This window comes from Euprymna scolopes, chromosome 2 (assembly GCF_053919585.1).
Source record: "Euprymna scolopes isolate OS-2025 chromosome 2, ASM5391958v1, whole genome shotgun sequence".
In the NCBI taxonomy this organism is placed as follows: domain Eukaryota; kingdom Metazoa; phylum Mollusca; class Cephalopoda; order Sepiida; family Sepiolidae; genus Euprymna; species Euprymna scolopes.
Genome location: NC_136483.1, coordinates 33,462,246 through 33,489,856, shown reverse-complemented (window position 1 = coordinate 33,489,856; position 27,611 = coordinate 33,462,246). Strand labels below are relative to the sequence as shown.

The following is a 27,611-nucleotide window of genomic DNA, read 5'->3' as shown; positions in this document are numbered from 1 at the left end:
AGATGTGGCAACAGTATTCCATCCTTGGACGTACCTGGCTCTTATATAGATAGAGAATTGCATCAGCAGTGAGATATCTACTGGATCGATAGAAGGATCCCACCATTTTTCCAGCGACCTTGGCACCAGATTTGATGTACGTGTTCCATTTCAGATCAGGAGTAAAGGTCAAACCCAGAAGCTTGTCAAAACATGAGGCCTCCCCAAGAGAAGAGCCATTCATTTCAACTGATGCCAGATGGAGATCAGAGCGTTGATGATGTAAAGATAGAAACTTAGTTTTAGATGCATTAAAGGTAACCAGACACTCTTTTCCCCATTATACCACGAGCTCAAGATCAGAGGAGAGAGAATCAGAGAGAACTTGGTTGTTTACGGTCTTAGATGTGCTACCATAGATGGTAGTGTCATCAGCATAAATGTCTACGAATGATGTAAGGATGTGATTTGGAAATTTGGAAGATCATTAATGTAGATCAGGAAGAGAGTTGGGTCCAGGATGGACCCCTGAGGGACTCCAGCATTAAACTGTGAGCTTCTGATTTCTGTCCATCAAGTACTACTCTTATGAACCTATCAGAGAGAAATGATTTAATAATTGAGAAGACATTTCCAGCTATACCATAGCTGGAGATCTTGTGAAGTAAACCTTTATGCCATACCCTATCAAAGGCCTTAGATATGTCAAGAGCAATTGCCCTAGAAAGGGATAAAATCGATTTGTATTCTAAATTAAAGTTCTACTCGATAATTTTCCTTAATTTTTGGTGAAGATACATACTTTTACCTGATACATAAATATATCAAAGAGTTTTTCTGTTAAATTATTTTGTACATGATATTTCACCTGTGTAATATTTTTATATTATTTTTATTATGGTAAATTCGTGACTGTGTCATAATGGAGAACAGAAACATTTGTATAAAAACTGCCATGCTAGTTGTCAAAAACGTTTAGTTTCTAATTAATTATTTTTTGATTAATTACTTTTTATTAATTAAGTTTTGCTTAATTTTTATTTTTTAATTTTTTTTAATGAAGTATTTTTAAATCAGTTACTTTTTCAAATTAATTATTTTTAATTAATTAATTATTTTTAATCAATTAATTATTTTTGATTAATTTTAAAATTAATGATTTTTTTTAAATAATTAATTTTTTATTTAAATATTTTTTATCAATCCATTATTTATAATTATTTTAATCATTATCATTATTATAATTATTTTTTAATTAATTATTTATAATTAATAAATTATTTTTAATTACTTAATTTTTTAAACTTATTAATTATATTTTAATTAATTATTTTTTTAATTAATTACTTAGTTTCAGATGATAACATCATTCAAAAATATAATTTTTTTAAGTAAAATTTTTACTTTAAAAACTTTTCATATTTCTATTTACAACATAAATTGCACTGCCATGATAAAAAAAAATACTTTTAACTCGGATCAAAGTGAATCTAGTTAAATGCAATCGACAGAGGATAACCAGTACAAGTCCAGAATTCGACCTAATTAAAAAAAAATATATACAGAAAAATCATTATTTTACTCATCATGGAACAAAACCTCATACTCCAAAAATTACGTTAATTGGTAAAGTAGTTTTTAGAAAAAAATATTTACGATTTTTAGCGATTAATAGAAAACCGTAGCTATTACAGGAGTGATTTTGATCTCTATTTCTGGGGAGGTTGTTAAGGTGGAGGTAATCAATGATGAATTTTAAATATGTCAGGGCGAGACTCACCGTTCTCGCCTCCTCATAAAATTTACTTCATCAATTTATGTCATTTTCGTTCCGTAATGGATATGTCGTACATCATAAGATTTTTCTGTTTTCTTGTTTTTAAATGGGTTGAATTTTAAACTTGCACGAAATAGCCACTGACTCCCCACATTTTTTATAGCATTGCACCTAATTTTTAAATGAATTATATTTTTTTAATTTTTTATTTGCAAATAAATAATTCAAAATGTAGTATCTGTCCTGCAGTTGGTTCTTCATAACTGAGGCAATTTTTATTTTTGTCCAGTTCCAGAGTGTCCCTTTTTTTTCTCTCTACATTAAAACTAGCCTTGTGTCTAACTCTGACCTCGTCGGGAGTCCAGTAAATAGAGATACTGTTATAATGAAAGTTTTATAACCTGGCCCGCTTTTATCGATAATGATTTTAATCGCTCATCCGAACAATAAAATAGTTGAACAAACACCTAACGTCATACTCATAATGGCTTTGTCAACTGACAGCTAAGCTCAGCATAAATAATTATATATATATATATATATATATATATATATATATATATATATATATATATATATATATATATTCTTTTTATTAACAGACAAATAAACTATCCTTCCTACTAGAAAACCTCTTGTTAACTTTTTTTGAATTATTATTAAGCTAAAAAGTTTTATAGCCTAACTTGCCCTCAAAATTGGATTGTCCGTTTCATCTTGTTTACAGATAAGGAGAGAAAATGTGCTCAATTTTTTTTTCTCGTCATCATAGTATTTTGCTCCATCTCAAGATCCTTTATGGACCAATGTCCAATCCAAGGCATCTCTCAAGTCTGCATCGGAGCACACCTTGCTCAGGGGACAGTCTGTGAAGATGGGTGTGATGGTCTGCATATTGGCACTGCAAGGACTTTGAGCGGCCTGTACATAGCTCTACTTGTGCAGGTTGTCCCATGTTTTAACAACCTTAATTCAGGGCGAGTTTAGTGTTACCCGCTCTTTCTGGGAAAGTTCAGAGCCTGGCAGGAGATTATCTTTTGGTGTCCAAAAAAAGTTTTGTTATTGTTGTCTTTGGCAAACTCATCCCACTGATGCAGGCAGAAAGACGCTGGTGTTGTTTTGTTTTCAAAGATGTAAGGTGGCATGATGTGGCCCTCACTGTAAACCACACCAAAGAGCATAAGTATGGCCGAAAACTTCATTGAGCTGTGCACTCAAGCGTTGAACCATCCGGATTTGCATTTTGACGGTTGTCTTGTTGTCGTAATTTGGATCAGTAGAGAGCATATTGTACAGCGGTGCATCTCCAATCTCGCTCATAATGTCACTTTCAGACATGATAAAAGGCTCTTATCGCTCTTGGGATTTGTACACAACTGGCAAACTAGTATATGATCTGCAACAGAAAAAGAAAACCGGTTTTTATCAAACGGAAATGGAATCATGTCGTCTTTTCTAGGGCAATAATTTTATGGTTCTACTTGAAATTTTAGATATAGGTTCCTTGGGCATGGATCTAACTTAATAACTTTATTTGAGCCCAAAACAATAAATGTTAAGGGATCATAATTTTTTTTTTTTTTTTTTGCTCAGCATACACCCCCAAACACCCAGGCAATGCCGGGTTGAAATGCTAGTATATATATTGTGTTTTGAAACTATATATATATATATATATATATATATATATATATATATATATATATATATATTAAGCTCACTAACTAGCCCTAGTTACTTATCGAGCGCTGTCGAAGTAAATACTGGAAATAGATACATAAAAAATGTGGAGACAGAAAGAAAGAGAGAATCAGCATATGCTAGCTTGAAAAATTATTTAAACTAAAACCCAAAGTAAATTGCTATTTTGTGAATCCACATGAAAAATGTATTAGTTCTTTCTTTCTTTATGTCTTTCTTTCTTTTTTTCTTTTGTTTAAATGGTTATAGCATATAAGCATCAGATTTGTATACGAATTTTAAAAAATTCGTATACAAATCTGATGCTTATATGCTATAACGGCCAAATAACATCCTTGTTTTATTTTTCTCATTTCATGAATGTCATAGGATTGTCAGTCTCGAAGCGAATTGCATTCGACTTAATTATTATTTGACTGTTATTAATAATTCATGTTTTTCCTTTTTTGTAACTAAAAACAACAAAATATTTAGCTCAGCTTTTTTCTTAAATTTAATTAATCATTTCTATTTTTTAATCAATTTTGCATCAATAAGGTTTTCATTGTTATTGTCTTTCTCGTTCTCTCATTTCCTTTTTCTTCCTTTCTTTCATCCCAATTCTATTGTTTTAACTCCTTCTTCTTCTTCTTCTTCTTCTTCTTCTTCTTCTTCTTCTTCTTCTTCTTCTTCTTCACTTCCTTATCGTTTGCTTAATCTCTTTTTTTAATTTTCCCTCTTCATCCTTCTTATCCGAACTTCTGTGTGAGACTAGAAAACGTTCCCACAATCGCCTCTCATCTCTCTGTCTTTCTCATTCATTTCTCTTCCCAATTCTATTTCTCATTCCCGTTTCTTATTTCTCTTCTTTTTTTACCACCCCTCTTCTTCTTCGCCTTATTTTTCATCTCTCTCTCTCTCTCTCTCTCTCTCTCTCTCTCTCTCTCTCTCTCTCTCTCTCTCTCGTTTTCTCTCCTTTCCTCCCTTGTGGATCAGTGACCGCAGAAAGAAGAATCTCTCTCTGGCTACCAACGGTATCCACACACATAAAAACAAAACAAAAAAACTTCATGGTACTTTTGTTGAAAGCGATGACGTTCATGACGACAATGAAAATGATGACAAAGACAATGATACAAAATGATACAGAAACAGTGAGTGTTTCTTCTATGTTACAAAGACATATCGTTTATATAACAAACAAATTGCCCTTACTCAGCAACACTGAATAATTACGTCGACACACCTGTTCTGGTTACATTTGTTATATTCACGGCGGCCGGTCGTTCAATGTGCTTTTCAGTCTATATAATTTCTAAATCGACTTTTGTTACTGTCTACGCTATATATACACAAAGCGGGAATTAAACAAAACACAGTTGGTTTATAAAAATATTTTGTTTATTCCCAATGACAACTTTTTCCATTTAGTATGACGGGTGTTGACACCAGTGAAGGCGCGTAGTGCGGATGTTTTGGCAGTGAAAAAATATGTATCAGCTTGTCCTCGCTCTGCGTCCGTTTTCTTACGTGTCGTTTTATATAAATATTCTTTCATTCTGGAATGTTTTATATTTCCCATTTCTATTGTCTCAACCTTTTGACAGATATCCTCTCACATATTTCTGGTCAAATTATGCATTCCAATATATAATAGTGGAAAACTTTGCATCTTCAAATGGAATTAATTTGCATGTATGCATCCCATCGAATACCTCTATTCCTTGGGTCACCTGCCAAATATCGAACACATTGCCAAAGTTAAGTAAGGTTGAGGTTGGTCAGTATCAGATGGGTGACTAAGTAACCATTTGGAAATATGATGAGCTGTATGTAGGGGAACAGTAGCATCTCCTTGAAAAAAAAAAACTACTAAAACTAATATTGTCATTTTCGTTAACTGGAATATACATGCGTCTGGAATCTGCTTGCAAATTTAATATTCCCTAGAAAGGAAAGGAAGCCGACTGAACCTTCCCAGATAGAGTACCATACAAAGTCCATTCAATACGAGCAAGGAATGGTTAGATAAATTTGATAATCTTAAAAGTATTCATTCGTTTCAGTTCTTTTCGAAGATCAAGTTGAAGCTGAATATATACATAACATATTTAAAACGACCACCGAGGCAGAAGTCCACTGGCCTCAATAAATTTTCTACATTAAATATTAGGTTGGCAACTAAGTTCTTGCCATTTTTTAAATCTACAATTTTTTAAAGTAAAAATAGGACAAGAACAACTTGAAAAAAATAATTAAGAACCATTAATAGACCAATCTTAAACCGTAATAATAACTGATGTAATAATACACACGATAATAATAAATATAAAGTGAATGTCCGAAACAAGAAAAATGTTTAACTAAAAGTATACTTTATTTAGGAACTGTGAAAATAATCACAATATGGATTATAATATTTATATAGAGAGTACAGGTACTGATATTAAGGTTGAATACAGAAACCATAAAATAGTGTTTAATAATCTGGCTAAGAAAAAGGACACTTCATTGTTCAAACGAATATGGTCCCTAAGTGATAATAATAAAGTATCTGTAATGAAAGCTTCAATCTATACTATAAAATCCACTTGTTTTCTTTGTCTAAATGAAAAAATGGCTATTATCGCATAAAATGATAAAGATAAATTACTGAATCATAGGGATGAAATATGTATTAGCTGCAAACACTTCAAACAGTTCACAGTGGATAAATATGATCACAATTGTAATTAAAATAAGCTAATTAAATGACACATAAATTAAATTTATAAACTACAGCGAAAAATTGAGTGGACTATAGAATTTTGTAAGTCAATTAATAATAAAAGTTTAGGTGTTGGTGCCCCTTCTCCAATTATTTTTTTAAAAATAAGAATGCTAAACTTGGAAACTGCGCCCCCACCAAAAAAAGAAAAAGAAAAGAACGATGTCAAACTGTCCCGAACGCTCGGAAAACTGTAAAAAAAAAAAAAAAAAAAGAAGAATCGAACGTAAAGAAACAAAATAAAACGTAGATGAATTAATAAATGGTACAAAGAATTGGAAGAAATAACGATGTCAAATTGTCCACAAAGAACGAAAAAATGTAAACAGGAAAAAGAAAATCTTAGGGACCGAAACGAAACGAAACGAAACGAAATAAAACGGAAACGATATAATGTATGGTTTCTAAAAAAAAATAAAAAAATGGAAGAGTGTGAAACTGCGAAAAAAAAGAAAAGAAATCGATATATTTGTGTTAGTGTAAAAATGTGACCCACGTAAAACTAAGCGCGGTTTTAGGTGTAAAATTGATATTTTAGATTACAAAATGCGATAATTACGATGGTATAATTATATTGACCCGAAATGTAAAATCCAAAAAAACAAAAGAAAAGAACGATGTTAAACTTACCAGAAAGTTCGTAAGAACGTAAACAGAAAAAAGAAAAATCGAACTGGACGAAATCAAATAAAACGGAAATAAATATATAAAAATAACGATGTCAAACTTTCCAGAAAGATAGGAAAAATGTAAACAGAAAAATAGAACGGAACGACACGAAATCTAACGAAAATCATGTAATATATAGTTTCCAGAAAAAATAAAGAAATAAACAAAAATAAAATGGAAAGAATATGTTTGTAATTTGTTTGTATAAGTGTAAAAATCTGTAACACGTGTAAGTAATGTATTTATATTATCTAGTGTATGAATGTGAACAACATATAAATAATCCATGTAATTTGTTGTTGTTGTTGTTGTTGTTGTTGTTGTTTTAGTGTTAAAAAATCCGGCTGTATTACAAAGAAAGAAACGATGTTAAAGTTGCAGAAGGAAGAGGAAAAACGGAAAGAGAGAAGAAAGAAATAAACAAAATGTAAAGTTCGTAGAAACCGAAACAGAGGATAGTTTATACAAATAAAAATAAATAAATAAATGAATAAATTAATGGAAATGAAAAGAAACGGAAAAAATGCGAAATAAAACGGAATTGCAGTATCATAAGTTTTAATGCACTGTAAAGAAATGTAAAGTTTTTTGGATTGTGTTTGTTTTTATTTTTAACCAATGTAAAAGTTAGCGTTGTGCGTTTCACATTAATTGCCGTCCAGTTTTTATGAAAACCTAAACAGACGTTCGTCCTTATTTGTCTCCTGTGAATGGTCATGGACGGTGTAAATGAGTGGGGGTGGAAGTATGAATTTTTTAGAGAGAGATAACTGTACTACTTCCATTGATCGCAACTGGGTTTGGCAGTGAACTCTCACCAGATATAATATAGGAAGCTCCGATCTGCGAGTTAGTGGATAGCTAATATGCCTATAACACACCTTAGATATCGTGATGCAGTTTGTGCATAGTATATCTGCATAAAATGTCTAGATTCTCAATCCTATTAAGGTCAAAGAGACGGGAAAAAATAAGTTCATTATATATATATATATATATATATATATATATATATATATATATATATAATAGTAATATATATATATATAAAATAATAATAATATATATATAATATATATATAATATATATATATATAATAGTAATATATATATATATATATAATAGTAATATATATATATAAAATAATAATAATATATATATAATATATATATTATATATATATATATATATATAATAGTAATATATATATATATAAAATAATAATATATATATAATATATATAATATATATATAATAGTAATATATATATAAAATAATAATAATATATATATAATATATATATAATATATATATATAATTATTATTATATTATATTTTATATATATATATAATATAATAATATAATAATATATATATATATATATATATATGTATGTATGTATGTATGTATGTATGTATGTATGTATGTATGTATGTATAGTAATTGTCTGTATTTTTGAGATGAGGTGTTTTCATTGATTGAGATTACCCCCGTAATGATAATAAAGGGTTGGGTTCGAGACTCCTAACAAACAGTTCCCCAGTTCGATACAAAACACCTGACAAAGGCCGGAGGGCAAAACGGCTGAAACGTTGTGACAATAAAAACCAAGATGAGGAAGTCAGTCCGACAATCTCAATCAATGTATGTATGTATATATAAGAAAAAAATGAGTTCATTTTATTTAGATAGATAGATAGATAGAAGAGAAGATAGAAGAGAAGAAGAGATCATATCAGCCTCTTTTCCACTATTTTAATAGCTAGTAAGGATGAATTAATATTTTTTCAGGAATCGAAGACCGTTTTATCACATTGTGCAGCTTGTTTGATTTTAGTGTAAATTTGTGTACTCGTGTAATCGTGATGTTATTTGTGAATATATTATTTGATACATTTAACTGATATTTATATTAATTTTACAGAATTTTAATTTGGTAACATTTTTTTTTTTTAACTATGAGTTTTGAGAAATTTATTTATCCTTTTTAGTATGAAATACCAATACAATTTAGTAAATACCAATTAAATCTTTTGAGTATGAATTTATATTGAGTATAATATTTAAGTATGAGTTAAATACAGCAAAAACTCCAATTATTTTATTTTAAAATAAATTTTTCCTTAAACCTATGTATAATTTTATTAGTTCAGATATTTTTTTGCATGTGTAATGATTAAGCATGTGAATACGTGTGTGTGCGTGTGTGTGTGTACTATTGCAAATTGTTTCTCTATAATCTGTGTATGTAAACATTTTATACATGGTTAAATTTGTGTGTAGGCAATTGGTTTCCTATCCATGCCTATCCAGTCCAAGAGTGTGTGTAAATCTAGATTGGATATGCTTACTACTGATTCTAGGAAGCATACTGCCTGGCTATGCAATGGCAAAAGTTTTATGTATGCATATGATTAACACCTTCCAATCTGTTAAGAGGGGTTGATTTCTGCTCGTCGATGATAATGACTAGGGCTAGGGCAACAGCATATTCTTTTCATTGTTATGACTCTCGGGTGTGTATCTGTTGATATCTTATATGCTTGAGGTGGTTCTTGGTTGATTAAGTGTGTCTAACTGTGTCGGATACGCACTCAAGAGTCAAAACAATGAAAAGAATATGCTGTTGTCATAGCCCTAATAATGACACATGTAAAGAAGTTTTACTTTATCCCGATAGCTACAACCTTGTAAAAAGTTAATCATTAATTACTTGCCAAATTTATTTTATTCTGTTTGATTTCTTTTGAAACAATTTTAATATTTAGTTGATCTTACAGTTCCCAAAAGACGTACTAATATTGAAACACTACCAATTTAATATGAGTACATGTGCAGGCTGTCCTAATGTTAATATACTTATACATACATATGTATGTATGTATGTATGTATGTATGTACGGCATAATCACGTTGACACACTGGTTCCCGTCAGATCACCGAAGTTAAGCAACGTTGAGCCAGGCTAGTACCAGGTGGAGGATCATTTCGGAATTCTAGGCACTGTATGTGCTTTCTACTTTTCTCAGCATTGTTTCCAGTCGTCCTGAACCTCCACTTGCCACTGGTATTCAACAATCTCAACTCAGGAGAAGTGTGGTTGGATTTGCGCAACTCTTGCCACAAAAAAAAAAAATTCATGCGCAGGCATCCTTACAGTGGGTATCCATGGTCTGTCAAGACTAAAGGAAGCCTTTATGTATGTATGTATGTATGTATGTATGTATGTATGTATATTTAGGGAGCATTCTTTCCTTTAGGCATATTTCATTGAATAAAATAGACATTTTGTATCTGCTGATTCTACTTTGGATCCTTTTCATTTTCCAAATTAATTTCCTTGCTTCTGGCAAGAACTGGATGATGTAGTTTTTTTTGTTTTTTTTTTTACACAGTGATCACCACTTATCAAGGCCCGGAAGCCACTCAGGGATAAGGGTTATTGCAAGTACATTACGTTAGTGAGGAGATTTGCTGAAATGTTTACTTAAGGGGGCGGTTCATTAGGAATTTGTTAACATTGGACTTGAAGACAACCAAGTTGTAGTCCGGAGGGAAGCAGGCAGACGGAACAGAGTTCCACAGGCGTGCAGTTCTAAGAAAGAAGCTTTGTTCATGGAATCCACGTTTTGATTTAGGCACAGATATAGAGTGGGGGAAATTTTTCACAGTGGATTCAGCTAGACGGGTGTTTTTCGTGAAAGATTGGCGAGGGGGGACCAGAGATTGGAGTTCAGACGAGCATCTGCCATGGAAATAACGATAAAACAAGGACAGGCTCGCAACGTCTCTTCTGTGGGAGAGAGGTTGCAGGGTAGAGAAAAGGGCATCCCCCACTAAGCCACGAAATCTATTTTGTACTCTGTCAAGGCAGGATAGGCTGTCCTTAGCAGCTCCCGCCGAGATATGGCAACAGTACTCCATCCTTGGACGTACTTGGCTTTTATATAGATAGAGAATTGCATCCGTAGTGAGATATCTTCTGGAGCGGTAGAAGGATCCCACCATCTTTCCAGCGACCTTGGCAACAGACTTGATGTACGTGTTCCATTTCAGATCAGGAGTAAAGGTCAAACCCAGAAGCTTGTCAAAACACGGGGCCTCACCCAGACGAGAGCCATCCATCACAATTGATGCCAGATGGGGATCAGAGCGTTGATGATGTAAGGATAGGATTTTGGTTTTGGATGCATTAAAGGTAACCAGCCACATCTTCCCCCACTGAACCACGCGCTCAAGATCAGAGGAGAGAGAATCCGAGAGAACTTCGTCATTTACAGCCTTTGATGTGTTGCCGTAGATGGTCGTGTCATCAGCATAGATGTCAACGAATGATTTAAGTATGTGTTTAGGAGGTCATTGATGTAGATCAGGAAGAGAGTTGGGCCCAGGATTGACCCCTGAGGGACTCCAGCATTTATATTGCAGGCCTCCGATTTTTGTCCATCTACCACTACTCTTATGAGCCTATCGGAGAGAAATGATTTAATGATTGAGAAAACATTTCCAGTAATACCGTAGCTGGAAATCTTGTGAAGTAGACCCTTATGCCATACCTTGTCGAAGGCCTTTGATATGTCGAGAGCAATTGCCCTAGAAAGGAAGCCTTTGTCAAGAGATTCACTAATCCTATGTGATATAACCGTCAGCACATCTGCGGTAGATCTTGCAGAGCGGAAGCCATATTGTGTGTCACTAAGAAGGTTATTCCTGCTGAGGTGGTTGACTATTTCTCTATTTAATATGGATTCCAGCAACTTACTCATAAGACACAGGAGACTTATTGGTCTGTATTGAGAGGGAGATGACTTATCACCTGAATTCTTAAATACAGGGCAAACTGATGAGGTCTTCCAGGGAGTCGGAAAGCACTTCTCCTTAAGGCAGCGCTTAAATAGTTTCGTAAATATGGGAGCAAGTTCTGGTTGAAGCTTTTTTAACACTATAATTGGGATGCCATCAGGGCCAGTTGCTTTACTGGAATCTAGGTTCTTTATTAGCTTGGCGACCTCATGCACGGATATTTGTATGTTACCTAGCTTGTTCTGTGTTATAGGAGGAAATATGGGGAGTTGATGGCCTTCGTCGCATAGGGTAGAATTAGCTGCAAAGTTCTTTGCAAATAGTTTGGCCTTGTCTGACGCTGACGAGATGACCTCTGGTCCATTGATAATGGTTGGGATAGAACGCACACTTCTGTTCAGGATCCTATTTGTTATTTGCCAAAACTGGTGGGATCCAAGCCGCTGATCAGCTACCTTGGATTTAACAGACTGGGCATATAGCTCTCTTGCATTTTTTATTACTCTTTTACAGTGGTTGCTGGCAGACCTAAAAGCAGCTTTAGTCTCAGTGCATCTATTACGTTGGTAGCTATGGAAAAAGTGATTTCTGTGCGCGATAGCAGCAGCACATTCTGGGGAGAACCATGGCTGGCTGTTAGGTTTTTGTTGGAATTTTTTAGATGGTATGAATTGATCTATGCCTGCAATTAACCATTCGGTCAGATCCGATACTATAGAGGACACATCCTTTTTAAACATGGAGTGCAGAGGTAAATCAGATATGAATGTACGGAAGCTATCCCAGTCGGCCATAGAGTATCGGTATACAGTACGGTGGAGGGGTACGTCTGGGGGCTTCTTACATTTTGTTATTATCTTAACTGATACAACGGAGTGGTCGGAGGATCCTAGAGGAGAATGAACGGAACATGAACATAGCTCAGGGGAAGTTGAGAGAAAAAGGTCTAAGAGGCTTGCATATTGACCGGGTGTATCGGGCACACGGGTGGGTTCGCGAACAATCTGAGTGAGATCATAAGCAATGGCAAAATCATGACAAAACCTCCCCTCATCATCTGTCTTATTTGAATGGGGCAGCCATTCCACGTTATGGACGTTGAAGTCACCACAGATGTTAGTCACTGTATATTGTCCAGAACTAGTTTGGTTAATAATCCCTGATAATGAATTCAGACAGATTTGAAAGTACTCAAGCCTACAATAAATATGGTGACTACATCAGCCAGTTTTTACTAGAAGCTAGGAAATTAATTTGGAAGATGGAAAGGATCTAAACCAGAATCAGTAAACACAAAATGTCTATATTATATAATCGTGCGCGCGCGGGTTGTTCCAAAAGTAAAGATTCTTATTGTTTAAAACTCAAAATGTTCAGTAGCTACAAAGATAAGAGTGATACCATTAAAACAAGCTATTTTTGTGCTTTTTGAGTCCAGAACTTATTTTTCTACATAGTCACCATCATTCTTAATGCATTTTTTTACCAGCGATGAATGATTGCTGTGCATGGGAGTCCGGAGCATACTTTGTCATATAAGTACATTCAGCTAAGTGCTTTAATGGGTAGAGTATGACAGTAGATTTATATAAAACTTGAGTTATCTACTACTACTACAACAACAACAACTACTACTACTACTACTACTACTACTACTACAACAACAACAACAAAAATGAAAACGAAAATATCTCGCACATTTTAATTTATAGACGACTAGTACATTGGTTAAAATGTACCGGTTATCTTGAGGTTCTGAGTTCAATCCTGAGAAAAGACAGCAAGGCAAGTTAATGATTAAACAGAAAGAACGTCACATGACCTGGAGAAGAGAAATGCAAATCGTGTTCCCCGATGTAAAGGGTGTGTTCAAATTCTAAGATGATTTCCGAGTCTGACACAAGCCACTTGAAGAAGGCCGGATTGCAAAATGATTGAACATTCTTATAAACAACAACTAAGATATCAATCTGAAAAGTGCGCATTTTATTTTGTTTTGTTCTGTTTGTTTTTTATTAAATTTCATCTGAAATGAAGCGCGTAAATGGATAAGCATTTATTATTTCATTTTTTTATTGCTATTTGAATATGAAAACTTATCACTGGCGATGATACATACATTCACATATATATGCATATATACATGCTGTCAAATATACTTGATGAACCAAGTGCAAGAGAAATACAGACAATTGCGTTCAAGGGAACGGTTAGAATCTTAAAAAGATCTCTCGGTTGGAGTGACTGAAATAGTGGGTGAATGCCTGGCATCCGCAAGGATACCCCATCTCCATAAAAACGAAATGATTAGAAAATTAAAACAAGTGAAATACATATATATATATATGCACACACACATACATGCTGTTTACACTTAATCACCTAAACGTTGCGATAAGCAACCAAGATGATGACACAAAACGAAAAATTGTAGATAATAATGCCAATTTCTCATACCAAAAATACACGGACATAATATAAAACATTTATACTAGCGCGTTATGTTTTTTTATATAAACGACTAGCAGGGACACTCAGTGTTACCCGAGAATATGGATAACAAAATAGAAGAGTTAAAAAGTGTAACATCTTTCTTTTCCAGCTTCTTTCTTTCACTCTTTCTTTTTCTCCTCTCTTCCTCCTCTCACATTATACATGTAGAAGTCCCGTCAGCCAGTTCTACAAAATGATTTTGTTGCTTAAAGTTGGGATCAAAATTGATAAAATCAGATTCCTTTGTAATCACATGTGTCGTGGCCCCACAACCGACAAGAAAATTATTATTGCTTGTTGACGCATCAAATGTACACGAAAATAAGAAATGTATGTTCGCTAACAGAGCTCTCTACATTTTTAATGTAGTCGCCATTTTGAGTCCTGTATCTACATTGGAAACTCTTGTGCTTAGGTCGTCCAATTATAACATAATTTTTGTACTTTTCTTAGAAAAAGACCTGCTTTTGGCAAAGTTGCGTTTTTTATTCCTGGCATGGGTATTTCTTTCTGGGTTATCCCGGTGGTAAATGGCTTGAAATCACTCGGTAATCCCTTAAGGACCACGGAAATTAACAGACTGTCACTTATAACTTCAGACATTTTTAAAGAATTGGCAGTTGTCTCGGCTCTTATATTATAATCAGTAATAGTTTCGGCTTCCATTCTTTTTAGAGAGGTCAGTTCAGTGTATAAAGAAATAATTTTGGGTTTTCCTTTCGATAAATAATGCTCTCTCAATATGTTTAATTCTTTGCAGCCGTCGTCCAGGGCTTTTCCCATTACCAGTGATAGACTTCAGTCATCTAAACACTGTATTAATTCCGCAAAGACAGTTGCATTCTTTTCAATGAAGTCGGGGTCGTTTCTGCTTTCAGGTTGTGTTTCTAGTACTTTGTGTAGCTTTTGGATTCGTAGATATCCTAGAAATTTAACTTGCCACAATTCGAACTTTGATTCGGATCCATCAAAATAAAGACGCACGCTGGGCCCATAACCTGTAGAAGTGTAAGCCATTTTGAGTTTCAGATGGTTCGCTGTTACACACAAGTGGTAGCAGAAGTGTAAGCCATTTTGAGTTTCAGATGGTTCGCTGTTACACACAAATCCTGGTAGGTGACTTGTTTGTAGTAGACAGTTCCACAGAACAAAATATTCTTACCGTGTCGAAACCCGGGAAAGAACATGTGAAATTGCTCCAGAAAAGGTTTAATATTTATGAAGCAATTCTGGTTTCTGATTGGTTTGTAGCAGAACATGAATTATTTGATTCGTCAGTTCTTAGCAGCATCGTTTATAAATAGAATCGTCCGACTGTGTGGGATCATACCCCATTATAGGATCAAAATATTGCAACAATACATATGAAAAAATATATTACATTTTCAAATGGAAATAGTATCAGGCAGGGCAAAATGCCACTTGATGTAAGGAGCTAAAATAGTAATAACTTTAAGGTCAAAAAACAGTCAATAGATAGATTTCGACCCAGAAAACAGCAGTTCTCCCCCCCTTTGTCAAAAACATTGCATATGAAATATGAAGATTAACAGACAAAATAAGAAAAGAGAAAGTTATGAGGCTGCCGAAAGTAAACTTAAGGTTTCACAGCAACGGTTGATGGAAAAAATATTGCTTTAAATGTCAACCTCCTTTGGACTAATTTTGATTTTATTGACTCCTAAAAAATGAATATTAGAAAAAAATGTGTCCATATTCTGCCTGAGCCATTGCTGAAAAGAATATATTAGCTTTGAGTGTGCCTTGTGTAGTTTCTGATTTTTAGGTGGACACATAGACAAGCAGACAAATGCCCTTTATATCATGGATGGTATCAAGCAAAGTAATAGAATTGACTATGGAAAGGTATAAACTCATAATTTAATCTCCTCCAGTATTGAGCCAAATAGTGACTTGTGTTTACCTAATCATATACAATGAATCGTTTAGAATAGTCATTGCTTTCAACATTAAAGGATTCAAAATAGGGTTGATATGCCATAAAATATATAATATCATTAGAAAAGCTATGAACCAGGTATATAATAGGTATTGTGTTTCAATATCAAATTACATAAGAAAGACAAAATCAAAACTAAATTGGAAATAAATAAATCAGTTTATTATTTATATTAATAGATGACCTTCTTTATGTTGCCCGCCTTCCCCCCCTTCCGAAACAATTCTTGTTTGCTCTGTCATCAAAATTTCATGAACCATTTTTTCTATCACTTCCTTTACTATGTCTTCCTTCTTCATAAATACATCAACTTATTGATTAACACTGTTTCCTTTTTATGTCGTTTTGTTATTATAACATTACTGGGGAAAAAAACAAAGATTTGTGTGTCGATTCAAAAATTATTTGAAAATACAAATATTTTTAGTCTGTTATGTTTAAGTTCATTTCAATTAATTTTAATATTTAAGAAAATGCCACCGGTAAGCTTTATAAAATTCAGTTAGTTGTCACAGAAAATATAAACATGTGCATTTTGAGCTGGAATGCAATGATAGCCCACAGTGTGTGATAAACTTCAGTTATCTTCTGATATTAAATTTCATTTTGTTACTCCCATTGTTAGCCTTCTGTTGTTAACCTTCATTTACGTTCTGTTGTTAATCTTGTTCCTTCCTATGTTAATATTCATAATAACTTGTCCCATCCTATGTTAGCCTTCATCTACGTTCTGTCATTAACCTTCATATATTTTGTTCCTTTCTCTGTAACCTTCCATCTACTTTCTTATGTTCGTCTTCATCGAATGTATTCCTGCCTATGTTAGCATTCATTTCGTTTACGGTCTTCCTTCTTATGTTAGCCTTCATCTACCTTACTTTGTTCCTCTCCCTGTTAGTATTCATCTATTGTACCTTATTCTTACCTTTGTTAATCTTCATCTACCTTCTGTTATTAACCTTCATATATTTACTTTATCTTATCCCTTCCTATTTTAGCATTCATCTAATTAACCTTGTTTCTTCCTATGTCATTCTTCATGTACCTTACATTGTTCATTCCTATCTTACCCTTTATCTACCTTCTGTCATTAGCTACCTATGTTAGTCTTCATCATCTGTATCCTATTCCGTCCTACAGAGTGGAACGATAAAGTTGTTGCCCTAAAGAAAATAACACAACAGTTTTATTTTTAAACTTTTATTGAAAAAATCAAGTCAGGTAACTTGATCATGTAGTAGAGCTAACATCTACTCAATGTAGCCGCCTTTAGCCTGAATCACCACCTCGATATGGGTCCAGAACTGGGAGCATGTCTTTTCCACAAGTGCCGGTGGGAGCTTGGTGAATACTTGGTGGATGGCTTTGGTGTTGTAAGAGGTCATGTTGGTGATGTTCTTGACATATGACCGAACAAAATAGTCCTGTAGGTTAAGGTCTGGGGAAGAGGGGGCATTGAGAAAAGGGTACAAAGTTGTAGCACTCCTGAAGCCAAGCCTGGGTCTTTTTGAACTTGTGGGCTGGCACTGAGTCCTGCTGCCACACCCAAGATCTGCCAACAACCATTTGATTGCACCAGAGGATCACCACACTCTTCAGCACATCCAGGTACACTTTGGTATTGACTTTCAAGCCAATGTAAACTTCAAAGATGTGAGGTAGCATGATGCGACCCTCACTTGAAACCACACCAAAGACCATAACCGTGGCCGGAAACTGTGTTTTCATCACCCTGGACACTTCCCTGCTATCCATGGCAATTAATAAATGCATTTGTAGGGTGCTGGCTATGGTCCTGTTAGCATAACTTGGATCAGTAGAGAGCATGAGTTGTACATCGGCCCATTTTGGATCTCACTCATTGAACACTGTGTCATTTTCAAGCATGATAGAAATCTCCTTGCTTTTGAGATTTGTACACAACTGGCCAACTAGTAGATGGTCTGCAACAAAAATAAACCAATTTTCATCAAAGGGAAATGGAATCATGTCGGCTTTTCTAGGGCGACAATTTTATCGTTCCACCCGTTATATCAGTCTTCATCTACTTTGTCATTAGCCTTCATCTACTTTGTCTGTTCCTATCTTCATCTATCCTCTCTTATTAGCCTTTATATATTTTATTAACCTTCCTCTACCTTGCCATTAGCCTTTGTATATTTTGTTAATTCCTCTGCTAGCCTTCATCTACCTTCTGTCATTATCCTTCATATATTTTGTTCATTTTAATCTTAGTCTTCCTCTATCTTCTCTCATTGGAGTGTTTGGGGTATTCAGAGAGTGGTTGGTACCTTTGGTAGGGGGGTTCACCATGTTTTTTTCTTAGGACATCTCGTCTGCCACTCAGTTCTCACCTGTGGCTTCCCATAGCTGTCGCATGCAACAGTGGTCACATCCTGGATAAAGGCTTTGACGAGCTTGCTAAACCAGTAGGGTAGACGACAGGTCTCAAACTCTTGGTGAGTTAGAGTCAGGCCTACTGCATGTGAAGCCTGACTCCCGGTGGAACAAGTGGAGGAGTTCACCTGAAGATCCAGTGATTGTGAGGGCAGTGGCAGCAAGTGTCGTTGGAGTGCTTTGATGCCCAAAGAAGTCATGGTTATCCACTGAAGTCTGGCAATCTGCTGTCATAACAGTTCTCCGTGCCACTGAATCAAAACTTCCCAAGCCGAGAGAGTATGATTGCTCCTGTGAACCAGTCTTCTCACTATAAAACCTTTATGCACAGGTCAGTTTTGCAAACCATCTCTGATTATTGATCTGTCTATGCACACTCTTCAAGTCGCGTGGCAATGAGAATGTGGCAAAAGCAACAGGTGTAGGTGAACACTGGCGGTTGTTGTTACAAACTTGCACATAGGTGGTCCATGAGCAAGTGATCGCTCTTCTTCCTGAATCCAAAGATAACAGGAGAGTTTGGCAGCACCTGTTGACAACTGGGCAGCCTCTTTAAGACACCACTATCGAAGGAGGGGGTTCGAAAAGGTATTCCAGACAAATGCTTTCCCTTCTCTGAGGCATCAAAACTCTTTAGCCTGACAATTAGTCTTTGAAAGACAGAGGTGCTCTGCCAACCTGCACCATACTCTCACTCCTCTCTCTCTACCATCACCATTGACGACACACTGCTTGCCAATGTGGAACATTTCAAATATCTGAGGAGCACCAGATCTTGTGATAGCTCCTTGGACAGAGAAATTAACACTAGAATCAGCAAGACAAGTCAAGCACTGGGTAGACTCCGCAATCGAGTGCTCAACGAACATAACATCCGTCTATCTACAAAACTGAAGGTCTACAATGCTGTGGTTCTTTCTTCCCTCTTCTATGATTGCGAAACATAGACACTGTATCGCAGGCATATCAGGAAACTGGAGCTTTTCCACATGCAAGCTCTCCACTTCATCCAGGGAGTCAGGTGACAGGACTGCATCACCAATCTGGAGTTCACCAGCATAGAGACCATTATCATCAAGACCCAACTTCAATGGGTTGGACACATGATTCGAATGAAAGAGTGTCAGATGCCAGACATCTGATGTACAGGGAACTGGCATAAGAAACCAAGGTCAACCAAAACTAGGGTTAAGGACTCAGTCAAAGTCAATCTCCAGTGGTGCCATATCTAACCGAAAGACCTAGAGGTTTATGCTATGGATACACTAAAATGACGAGGCTCAGTTCATAGAGCTGCTGCCAACTTTGAAGAGGCTCGATGCCAGAAACTCACTGCTGCCAGAGTGACACCTCAGAGCAGCTTCAGTAGTGATCACAACAACTGACTTCCGATGCCCCTACTGTTCAAGACTCTGTGCCTTTAGGTTGGAGCTGCAGAGCTACCTTCATATTTATAGATGAGATGCAAAACGAAAATGTCATCATCAAATCCGATGGAAAACCAACCTTCTTTCATTAGCCTTCATATATTTTGTTCATTCCGTTGTTAACCTTCATCTACCTTGTCTCATTAGCATTCATATATTTAGTTCGTACCTGTGTTAGCCTTCATCTACCTTCTCTCATTAGCCTCCATATATTTTTTGCTTTCTCATGTTAGCCTTCATCTATCTTCTGTCATTAGCCTTTGTGTATTTTATGTGTTTCTATGTTAGGTTTCATCTACTTTCTATTGTTCCCCCTCTATCACATGTATCACTGACTATGTTAGCATTCATCTGTCTTGTATCAAAACAATAACCACCTTCTTCCTTCGTACATTAATAAAAGCTACCGGGTTGTAATGAGGGACAGTTTCCTTTTTTATAACTCAGTTGGCTGCTGAGTTAATATTGTAATGTTCTTTGTGTATTGAGTCTAGAGATTTGTGATACCTATCCTTTATACTTTGATCTATGATTCCTGAATATTTGAAATTGTAATAAAATTTGGCAAAAGTTCTTGGAAGCATTTGAATAATTAGACAAAAAATGCCCTTGAAACTGCATTTATGCAAATATTTTTCTTAAAACTCATTAGATTTTTTAATCTTGATTTTTTTCAGTGCTTCTTCGCCATTAGAGCAAAATTTGAAAATGAAAATATTGAATTTCAAGTAAAACCAATGGTAACTACTTAATTGTCATGTTGCAGTGATCAACATATCCAAAAATTATGAAAAACCATAATGTAGAATTTAATTATTAATGAAAATAATTTTCAAAGACAATTAGCGAAAATTGAGTTTTGCTAAAAAGAGAAACCAAAAGTTCCAATAGTAACAAGGGAGATAATTTTTTATGAAAACTTAAAACTCAATTTTCGTTTATTTTCTTCGAAAACTGTTTTCATTAGTAATTAATTTTCTACCTCATCGTTTTTCGTAATTTTGGGATATGTTCATTACTGTGACATGACGATTAACTAGATACCATTGCTTTTACTTGAAATTCAATATTTCGATTTTCGAATTTCACTTTAATAACGAAGCAGCATCCTTTTTTCTTATTAATTTTGGATAGTAAAATATCCACCATCAAAGAAATTATTAAAAAAAAAATTAATGTTTTACCTTTATTTTATAAATATTTTATTTTTGTAATTAGGAATATCTTTGCCTCGTGTTGTTGTTTAGGCAACGTTCAAATGTTATTAATCTATGTAAGATGGTTACAGTCATGCAGAAAATACGGAAAGATTTTAGCTGACAATAACCCCATAATCCAATAAAAATATTAAATTAAGATGGTGCTTGCTTATAATAAAGTTTATCTTAATCAAGAAAATTAATTGCATTTATTAAAGTGACGAAACGGATAGTTATCATTTGTCTGCCTTTATGTTGATGCTGAAAATGCTATCAGTGAAATTTTATGTTTCATAATTAATAAAATGTTTTATTTTAATTGCATAATTTTTCTTAAATTATCTTTTATTTGTGGAAAAAGTTTATTTCTTTAAAATTCCTATTTGTGCTTTAAAAATATAAATTTGTCTAGGAGATTGTTGTGTTAAGAAGGACGATTTGACAAGGACAGTAAGTCGAGTGTTTGACAACTGAGAGAACACACTAAAGTTAAGAATTCGTGTGAATTATGGCGTCAGTGAAAAGAAGTGCTATCAATATTTTATTTAGATTTATTTTAAACATGATTGATTAAAATAAGGATTTTTTTATCCCTCACCCCCAAAAGAAACTTCTAAATTCAGTTGTACTTTCATAACTCAAGGAAACAAAAACACACAACAACAGATTAACTGATTTCCCCAACTTTCAAGGTCATGATTAAATTCAACATTAAGTGGGATCGATCGACAGACATAGACTGTAATCAAGATGCAGCTCTTCTGTATTTTAAGATTCAATATAACCATAAATCTTCTTTGACTATTTAATAAAAGAAGACAACTGAGAAATAACTTTTTTCTTACCTCATTCCCAAAATTTTATTTATTAAATTTGAGGAATGAATATGTTTTGTTTCCTTTCTCATTTTATTTATTAAATTCTGGGAATGAGGTAAGAAAAAAGTTATTTCCTAGTTAGTTGTCTGCCTTTATTAAATAATAAAACAAAAAATTATGACTACTTGTAAACCTTAAAATAAATTTCAAAAATTAGGTAAGATAAACGTTACTATTGGTGCCATAAATTATTTTTAAGGAAATAGTTGGGAAATTAGTCAGAAACTATTTATTTCACTCATTTGAGATTTAATTAAAAGTTATATTTAATAGAAGTTATAAGCCTTTTTTATAATGTAATCATTGGTTGCGAGCGAAGTAGTAAGGGGTCCAGTAACTTACTTCCTGTTAATAAATAATATGTAACATCTTATTACTTTATTCACAACCAATAATCACGGAAAAAGGCTTATAGCGTTTAGTAAATATTTAATTCAAAATTTTCAACACAAATATATCACAAATTACTAGGTAAACAAACATAAATAACTAATTTTACAGCTGTAGTTCCTTTAAAATGATTTATATCGCTCAAAAGTAATGATTACCTAAAAATTTACTTCCCAGTCATCTTTCTTTATTAGATAGTCAAACAAGAGTTATGGTTATTACTTTGGGACCATAAAATTGCAAGAGCACAAAGACTATAATAACCGCATCTGAAAAAGAAAAAATAAAGCAAAAAACAAACAAACAAAAAACAAACAAAAAAAAAACAATAGCTATTCTCATTTTAAATGTTATTTTCACAACGTTTCAGTCGATGTAACCTCCGAGCTTCTTCAGGTGCATTTTGTCAAACTCAAGAATTTTTCTATTGATCTCAGGATTCTGCACGGAATACCTCAGTTCGACAGAAAGATTACCAAGTTCGTCACGATACACCTGAAGAAGATCAGAGGTTACATCAATGGAAACGTTGTGAAATAACATTCAAGATTAGAACAATAGTCTGGAGAATCCAAATAATATGATTAATTAATCCTCATCTTAAAAATTCAAAAACATCAAAAACCAATAAAAAAAGAAGATAAAAACGACTTACTTCATCTTCATCGTCATCAAGATAATAGCCAATGGGTTGTTTGCTGTACGTTTCCAAATTTAGCTGACTCTGAAAAAATGGACGTTTTCCGGAGTATTTATAATTGATTGTTGTCGTTCGTGTCTTGGGAGTTTTTGAATAAGTGCCAAAACTTGCAAAAGGCATCCTTAAAGTTGGTTGCCTAGGTGGTTTGATGGTTGTCGTTTTAACTTCAGAAAGTAAGTCTTTTGGCAACTTGGGTCTGTCTGACGTTTTAAGAAGTTGTTTGGCTGGTACAATAGCAATCTCTCCTAGACATCCTTCATTGTCAACATCCTCATCTTCCAAATTCTCATTATTACCCCCTGCATGGTCATCACTGTCATGCTCATCATCATCATTGTCATTAAGTGGAGTTAGAATTCGTGCAGTGAGGGGGATGGTAGGTGCGATGGTACTGGTTGGGGTTGGTCTTACATCAACAGAAGTTCCCAACTCCCTACCCACTGGTCCTCCACCTGTTAAGTTACGTAACAGCTCAGAACTAGCACTCAGGTTTCTTGCATCTGATAAGTTTTTCCGATCAGTAAATTTGATCACGCCTGGCTGGGTTACGCTCTCAAAAGTATGTGAGTTTCTAGCATGTTCCGCACTCGCCTCTCGTCCCTTCTTTTGTTCTGCTTCCTCCTCTGGCTGCTTCTTACCCCCCTCTTTATTTGCTTCTCTTTTCTTTGCTTGTTTTCTTATATTCACGTCTTTCTGCTTGCAGTTTGCTAGATCACTGATCTCTAACTTTGGAGATGGCTCCATGCCCATATCACTGCTAAATGTGACGTCTTCATCTTTCACCAGAGTATCTTCGTCTTCTTCAACTCGAATGCCAACTTCCATGCTGTCATTGCCTGTACTGAAAAATTGTTCTTCGTCACTTTCTTCTGGTTGTTCTGGAGGGGATACGACTGGTTCTTTGGGTTTAACGATAACCCGACAAATTTTAGGACCTTCCTCCAGGCAAATTTTGGGACCTTCCTCCAATGAAAGTGATGTCATCTGCGATGACTGAGCAGAGAGGTCAAGGGTAATAGGGGAATCAGCTATTAAAAGTTCACTTTCCATGGCTGTATGTCTTTCGTCAGACGGAAGAGAGCTCTCCACGTATTGTTCTTGTGACAATGTTGGTGTTGATGTTCTGTATCTCTCTGCTGACCGTTCTTTGTCTTCTAACCTTGACTCTTCCTCAAGGCCAGGTTCTGTGTAAATCAGAATAGTCGATGGAGGAGTTTGATCTTTTCTTGATTGTCCTCCTTCGGCCAACCTGTCATCTTTTGATTCTTCAACCACACCCACCTCTTGGACATTTTGTCTTTCTTCATTCTCATCTTTGTCTTTTCTGTCTTCTTCTTCATCTCCGTATCTCTTTTCTTCTTCTTTTTCGATATTTTTACTTGCTTCATTGAGGAAATCTTCTCTTAAGGAATTATTATCCGCGTCCATTTTTAGCTTTTGACGTCTCAGGGCTTCGGACACGATACTAATTAGTGAAAGGATTTTGATTAGTTTTTTTTTTTTTTTGCTGAAGAGATTATAAATATTCCACTTCTTCTTCTTCTTCTTCTTCTTCTTCTTCTTCTTCTTCTTCTTCTTCTTCTTCTTCTTCTACTTCTTTCTTAATTCAGTTTTAACCTTTCTTTCTATTGAAAACATGAGAACCAAAATATTTTCTTGTTCATCTAAAAACCACTGATATCTTCTCTCTTTTTTCTTTTTGTTCTTGTTTCTTTTTTATTTTCTTCTTTTTCTCGTTCTTCTTTCTTTCTTTTCACTTCTCTTTCATTTTTTCCTTCTTTCCAGTTCTTCTTTCCTTCACTTTATATTTTTACTTTCTTTTTTCTCCAATTCTTCTTCGACTTCTTTTCCTTCCTGTTTTTCCTATACTTCGTTTCCTTCTTCACTATTTCTCGAGTTTTCAGATCTTCTTTCTTTTCATTAATTTATCTTTTCTCTCTTTTTTTCAATATTTCCTTCATTCCTTTCTAATCTTTTCTTCTCCTGAATATCTTACTAATGTGTCAATCTACACACACTGATCTATACACTTCTTGTCTGTCCTTGTGAATGAACCCGAAATACACACAGAAATGGTGGGCGTGTCTTCATCCACTTTTAGCTCCACCTGCTTCTTTTCTCTTTCTTTCCTGTTCTTTTATTTTTTTTTTATCTTTTCTTTGTTATCGTTGTTGTTGTCACCTGAAGCTTGTTGATAAACAAACCATCAACCCGGCAACATCTGATAACTTGAAATATACACGTGGTCAGCTCAGAATAATAGGCGTGTCCTTTTTTGCCTTTCTTTTTTCTTCTTTATGGCTTTCTGTTTCTTCTTGCTTTTTTTTCTTTAATGAATAGGTTCTTTCTCCTCTTTCTTCTTTTGTTTTTTTTTTCCCCCCGATAATTTACTCCTTGATGTATGTAAGTAAAGTGCTTACACTCTGAACATGGTATTCCCTAATTTTCAGCTATTCCAGCAAGGGAGACAATCCAATATTTTATTTAATATTTATAATCACAATGATTTAGAAATCAAGGGAAGATCCAGTGTCTAGTGAAAACTATATGTTTATAAAATAACTCCAACAAAAAAATGATATATATAGTCTTGGAAGTTTTTAACCTTTAAAACTATACAAAAAAAAAAAAAAAATTTAGAAAACCATTTAGTCAGTAAATCATTTAATCGCCTGCAATCACTGTATCAATATGCTCTCTCAAATTCACTATAGTACCAGTAATAATTTATTTTTAAGGGTTTACATGAAATACTGTTTCGGGAATTTAAAAACAATATATATATATACATATATATATATATATATATATATTTTTTTTTTTTATTACATTTTCACCCCAAACAAGGCAAAGTCGGAGAAGTTTTTCAAGCTTAAAAAAAATAACTTTTAAGCCCAAATTCTTTACTGGAAAATTCCTTTGCTTAAAAGTCCATTAATCACTTCCAATCACTGCATTAGTTTGATTCCAAGATTTGCTTTAGTTCTAATATTATTATAATAGGGATGAAAAACTGTTTCGTGTTTATATATATATATATATATATATATATATATATATATATATATATATATATATATATATATATATATATATATATATCAGATTATGTGAAAGAAATAAAACCACAAAAGTAACAATCAATAATACCTATTAATGCTGTGTTGTTGTCAGTGTAGCAAGCTAAGAAACATGTATGCACTTGCGTGTAGGTCGGCGTCGGTCGTACATACCAGAGCATTGCGTCGTCTTAATGAACACTTATGTGTAGATATGCAGTTGCTTGTGAAGCGACGTAAACGTTCAGATGTGTGAGCAAGTGCATTCGTGTGTGTCCGGCAATGTCCCTTTGTAAAGCCATGACCTTTCTTATAGGAGAATCCATCCTAGGTGCAAAACAGAAATGATGAGTCAAAAAGTTTGACTTTTTTACCACCCTTTTGTCTTTATAATTGTTATAGTTGTTGTTGTTGTTGTTGTTGTTGTTGTTGCTGTTGTCAGGGATGAGAAGGTGTTTCAGAGAGAATCAACTGTTATGATAAAGAAGAATAAAACAAATCAGACATGGAACTAAAACTAATATTGTTGGAGAGAGGGGTATTCGTTTATGTATTTATTTATTTTAATTAAAAAAATCTTTGCTTGTTTTATGAAAGATGCTTGCTTTTTATTGTGTTTCATTGTTTAAATTAATTATTTTTGTTTTAATATTTTTGTTTTAAGTTATTTTGTTTTTCTCAATTTTATTGTTGTTTTTTTTCATGTTTTCTTATCCTGTTTTTTTTTTTTTTTTTATATATGATTGCATGAGACCAATAGATTAATTACATCACCAGCAGCAGCAGTAGGGACATGTCCAATCATGAGCGCTTCTCTTGACAACAGCAAATATGGCCGCCTGTCCTTAACAACCATTAAAGCCAAGGTTTCCATGCTGCATCGAAAGCGAAGAGGTATATTTTAGCTGGTCAGGATGAAAATCTAATTTCTTATCCTTTTTCAACACACGCTCCCCGCCCTCAAACTTTTCACCTAACCAATTCACCCTCAATTATACCTGACTTAACACCCTACCCCATCACATTGAGAATTAATACCACTTGACAAGATGCTGTTAGTTATCACGTGATAACCCATATGTTGGCCTGACACCAGCAGAGATCTCTGTACGGCGTTATTAGTAACGGAAGTGCCTTTGGCGAAAACAGCAGTAGTATAAGCCTTAATAGATGTCATTCAAAGGGTCCCAAAACGATTTTAGGTGATTGTTTAGAATCGTGGATTTTGAAACAAATGTACTCCAGATGAAAACACTGTTTATTACGTACTTACATGTAATGTCGAAATTAGTATAAATTCCAAAAATTACAAAAAGTGATAGAAAATGCGCTAGATCCATTTTTTACAAAAAAAAAAAAAAAAAAAAAATGGTCCGATATTTTGTATTTTGCAATGGCGGATTTTAATTAAAAGCAAGGGAGATAGTCTTA

The 27,611-nt window shown here is 34.2% G+C and overlaps 1 protein-coding gene across 2 annotated transcripts in view; it reads right to left on the bottom strand.

Moving 5' to 3' along the window:
* Positions 1-25,179, bottom strand: part of LOC145290702 (uncharacterized) — a 576,300-nt gene extending 551,121 nt beyond the window's left edge. For both annotated transcript variants that reach the window (XM_080136503.1, XM_080136504.1), the window contains exon 1: positions 23,077-25,179. In XM_080136503.1, coding sequence (XP_079992629.1) covers positions 23,077-24,549 — 1,473 coding nt within the window. In that variant the 5' untranslated portion in view covers positions 24,550-25,179. The remainder of the gene's footprint in view (positions 1-23,076) is intronic.
* Positions 25,180-27,611: the final 2,432 nt, after the last annotated feature.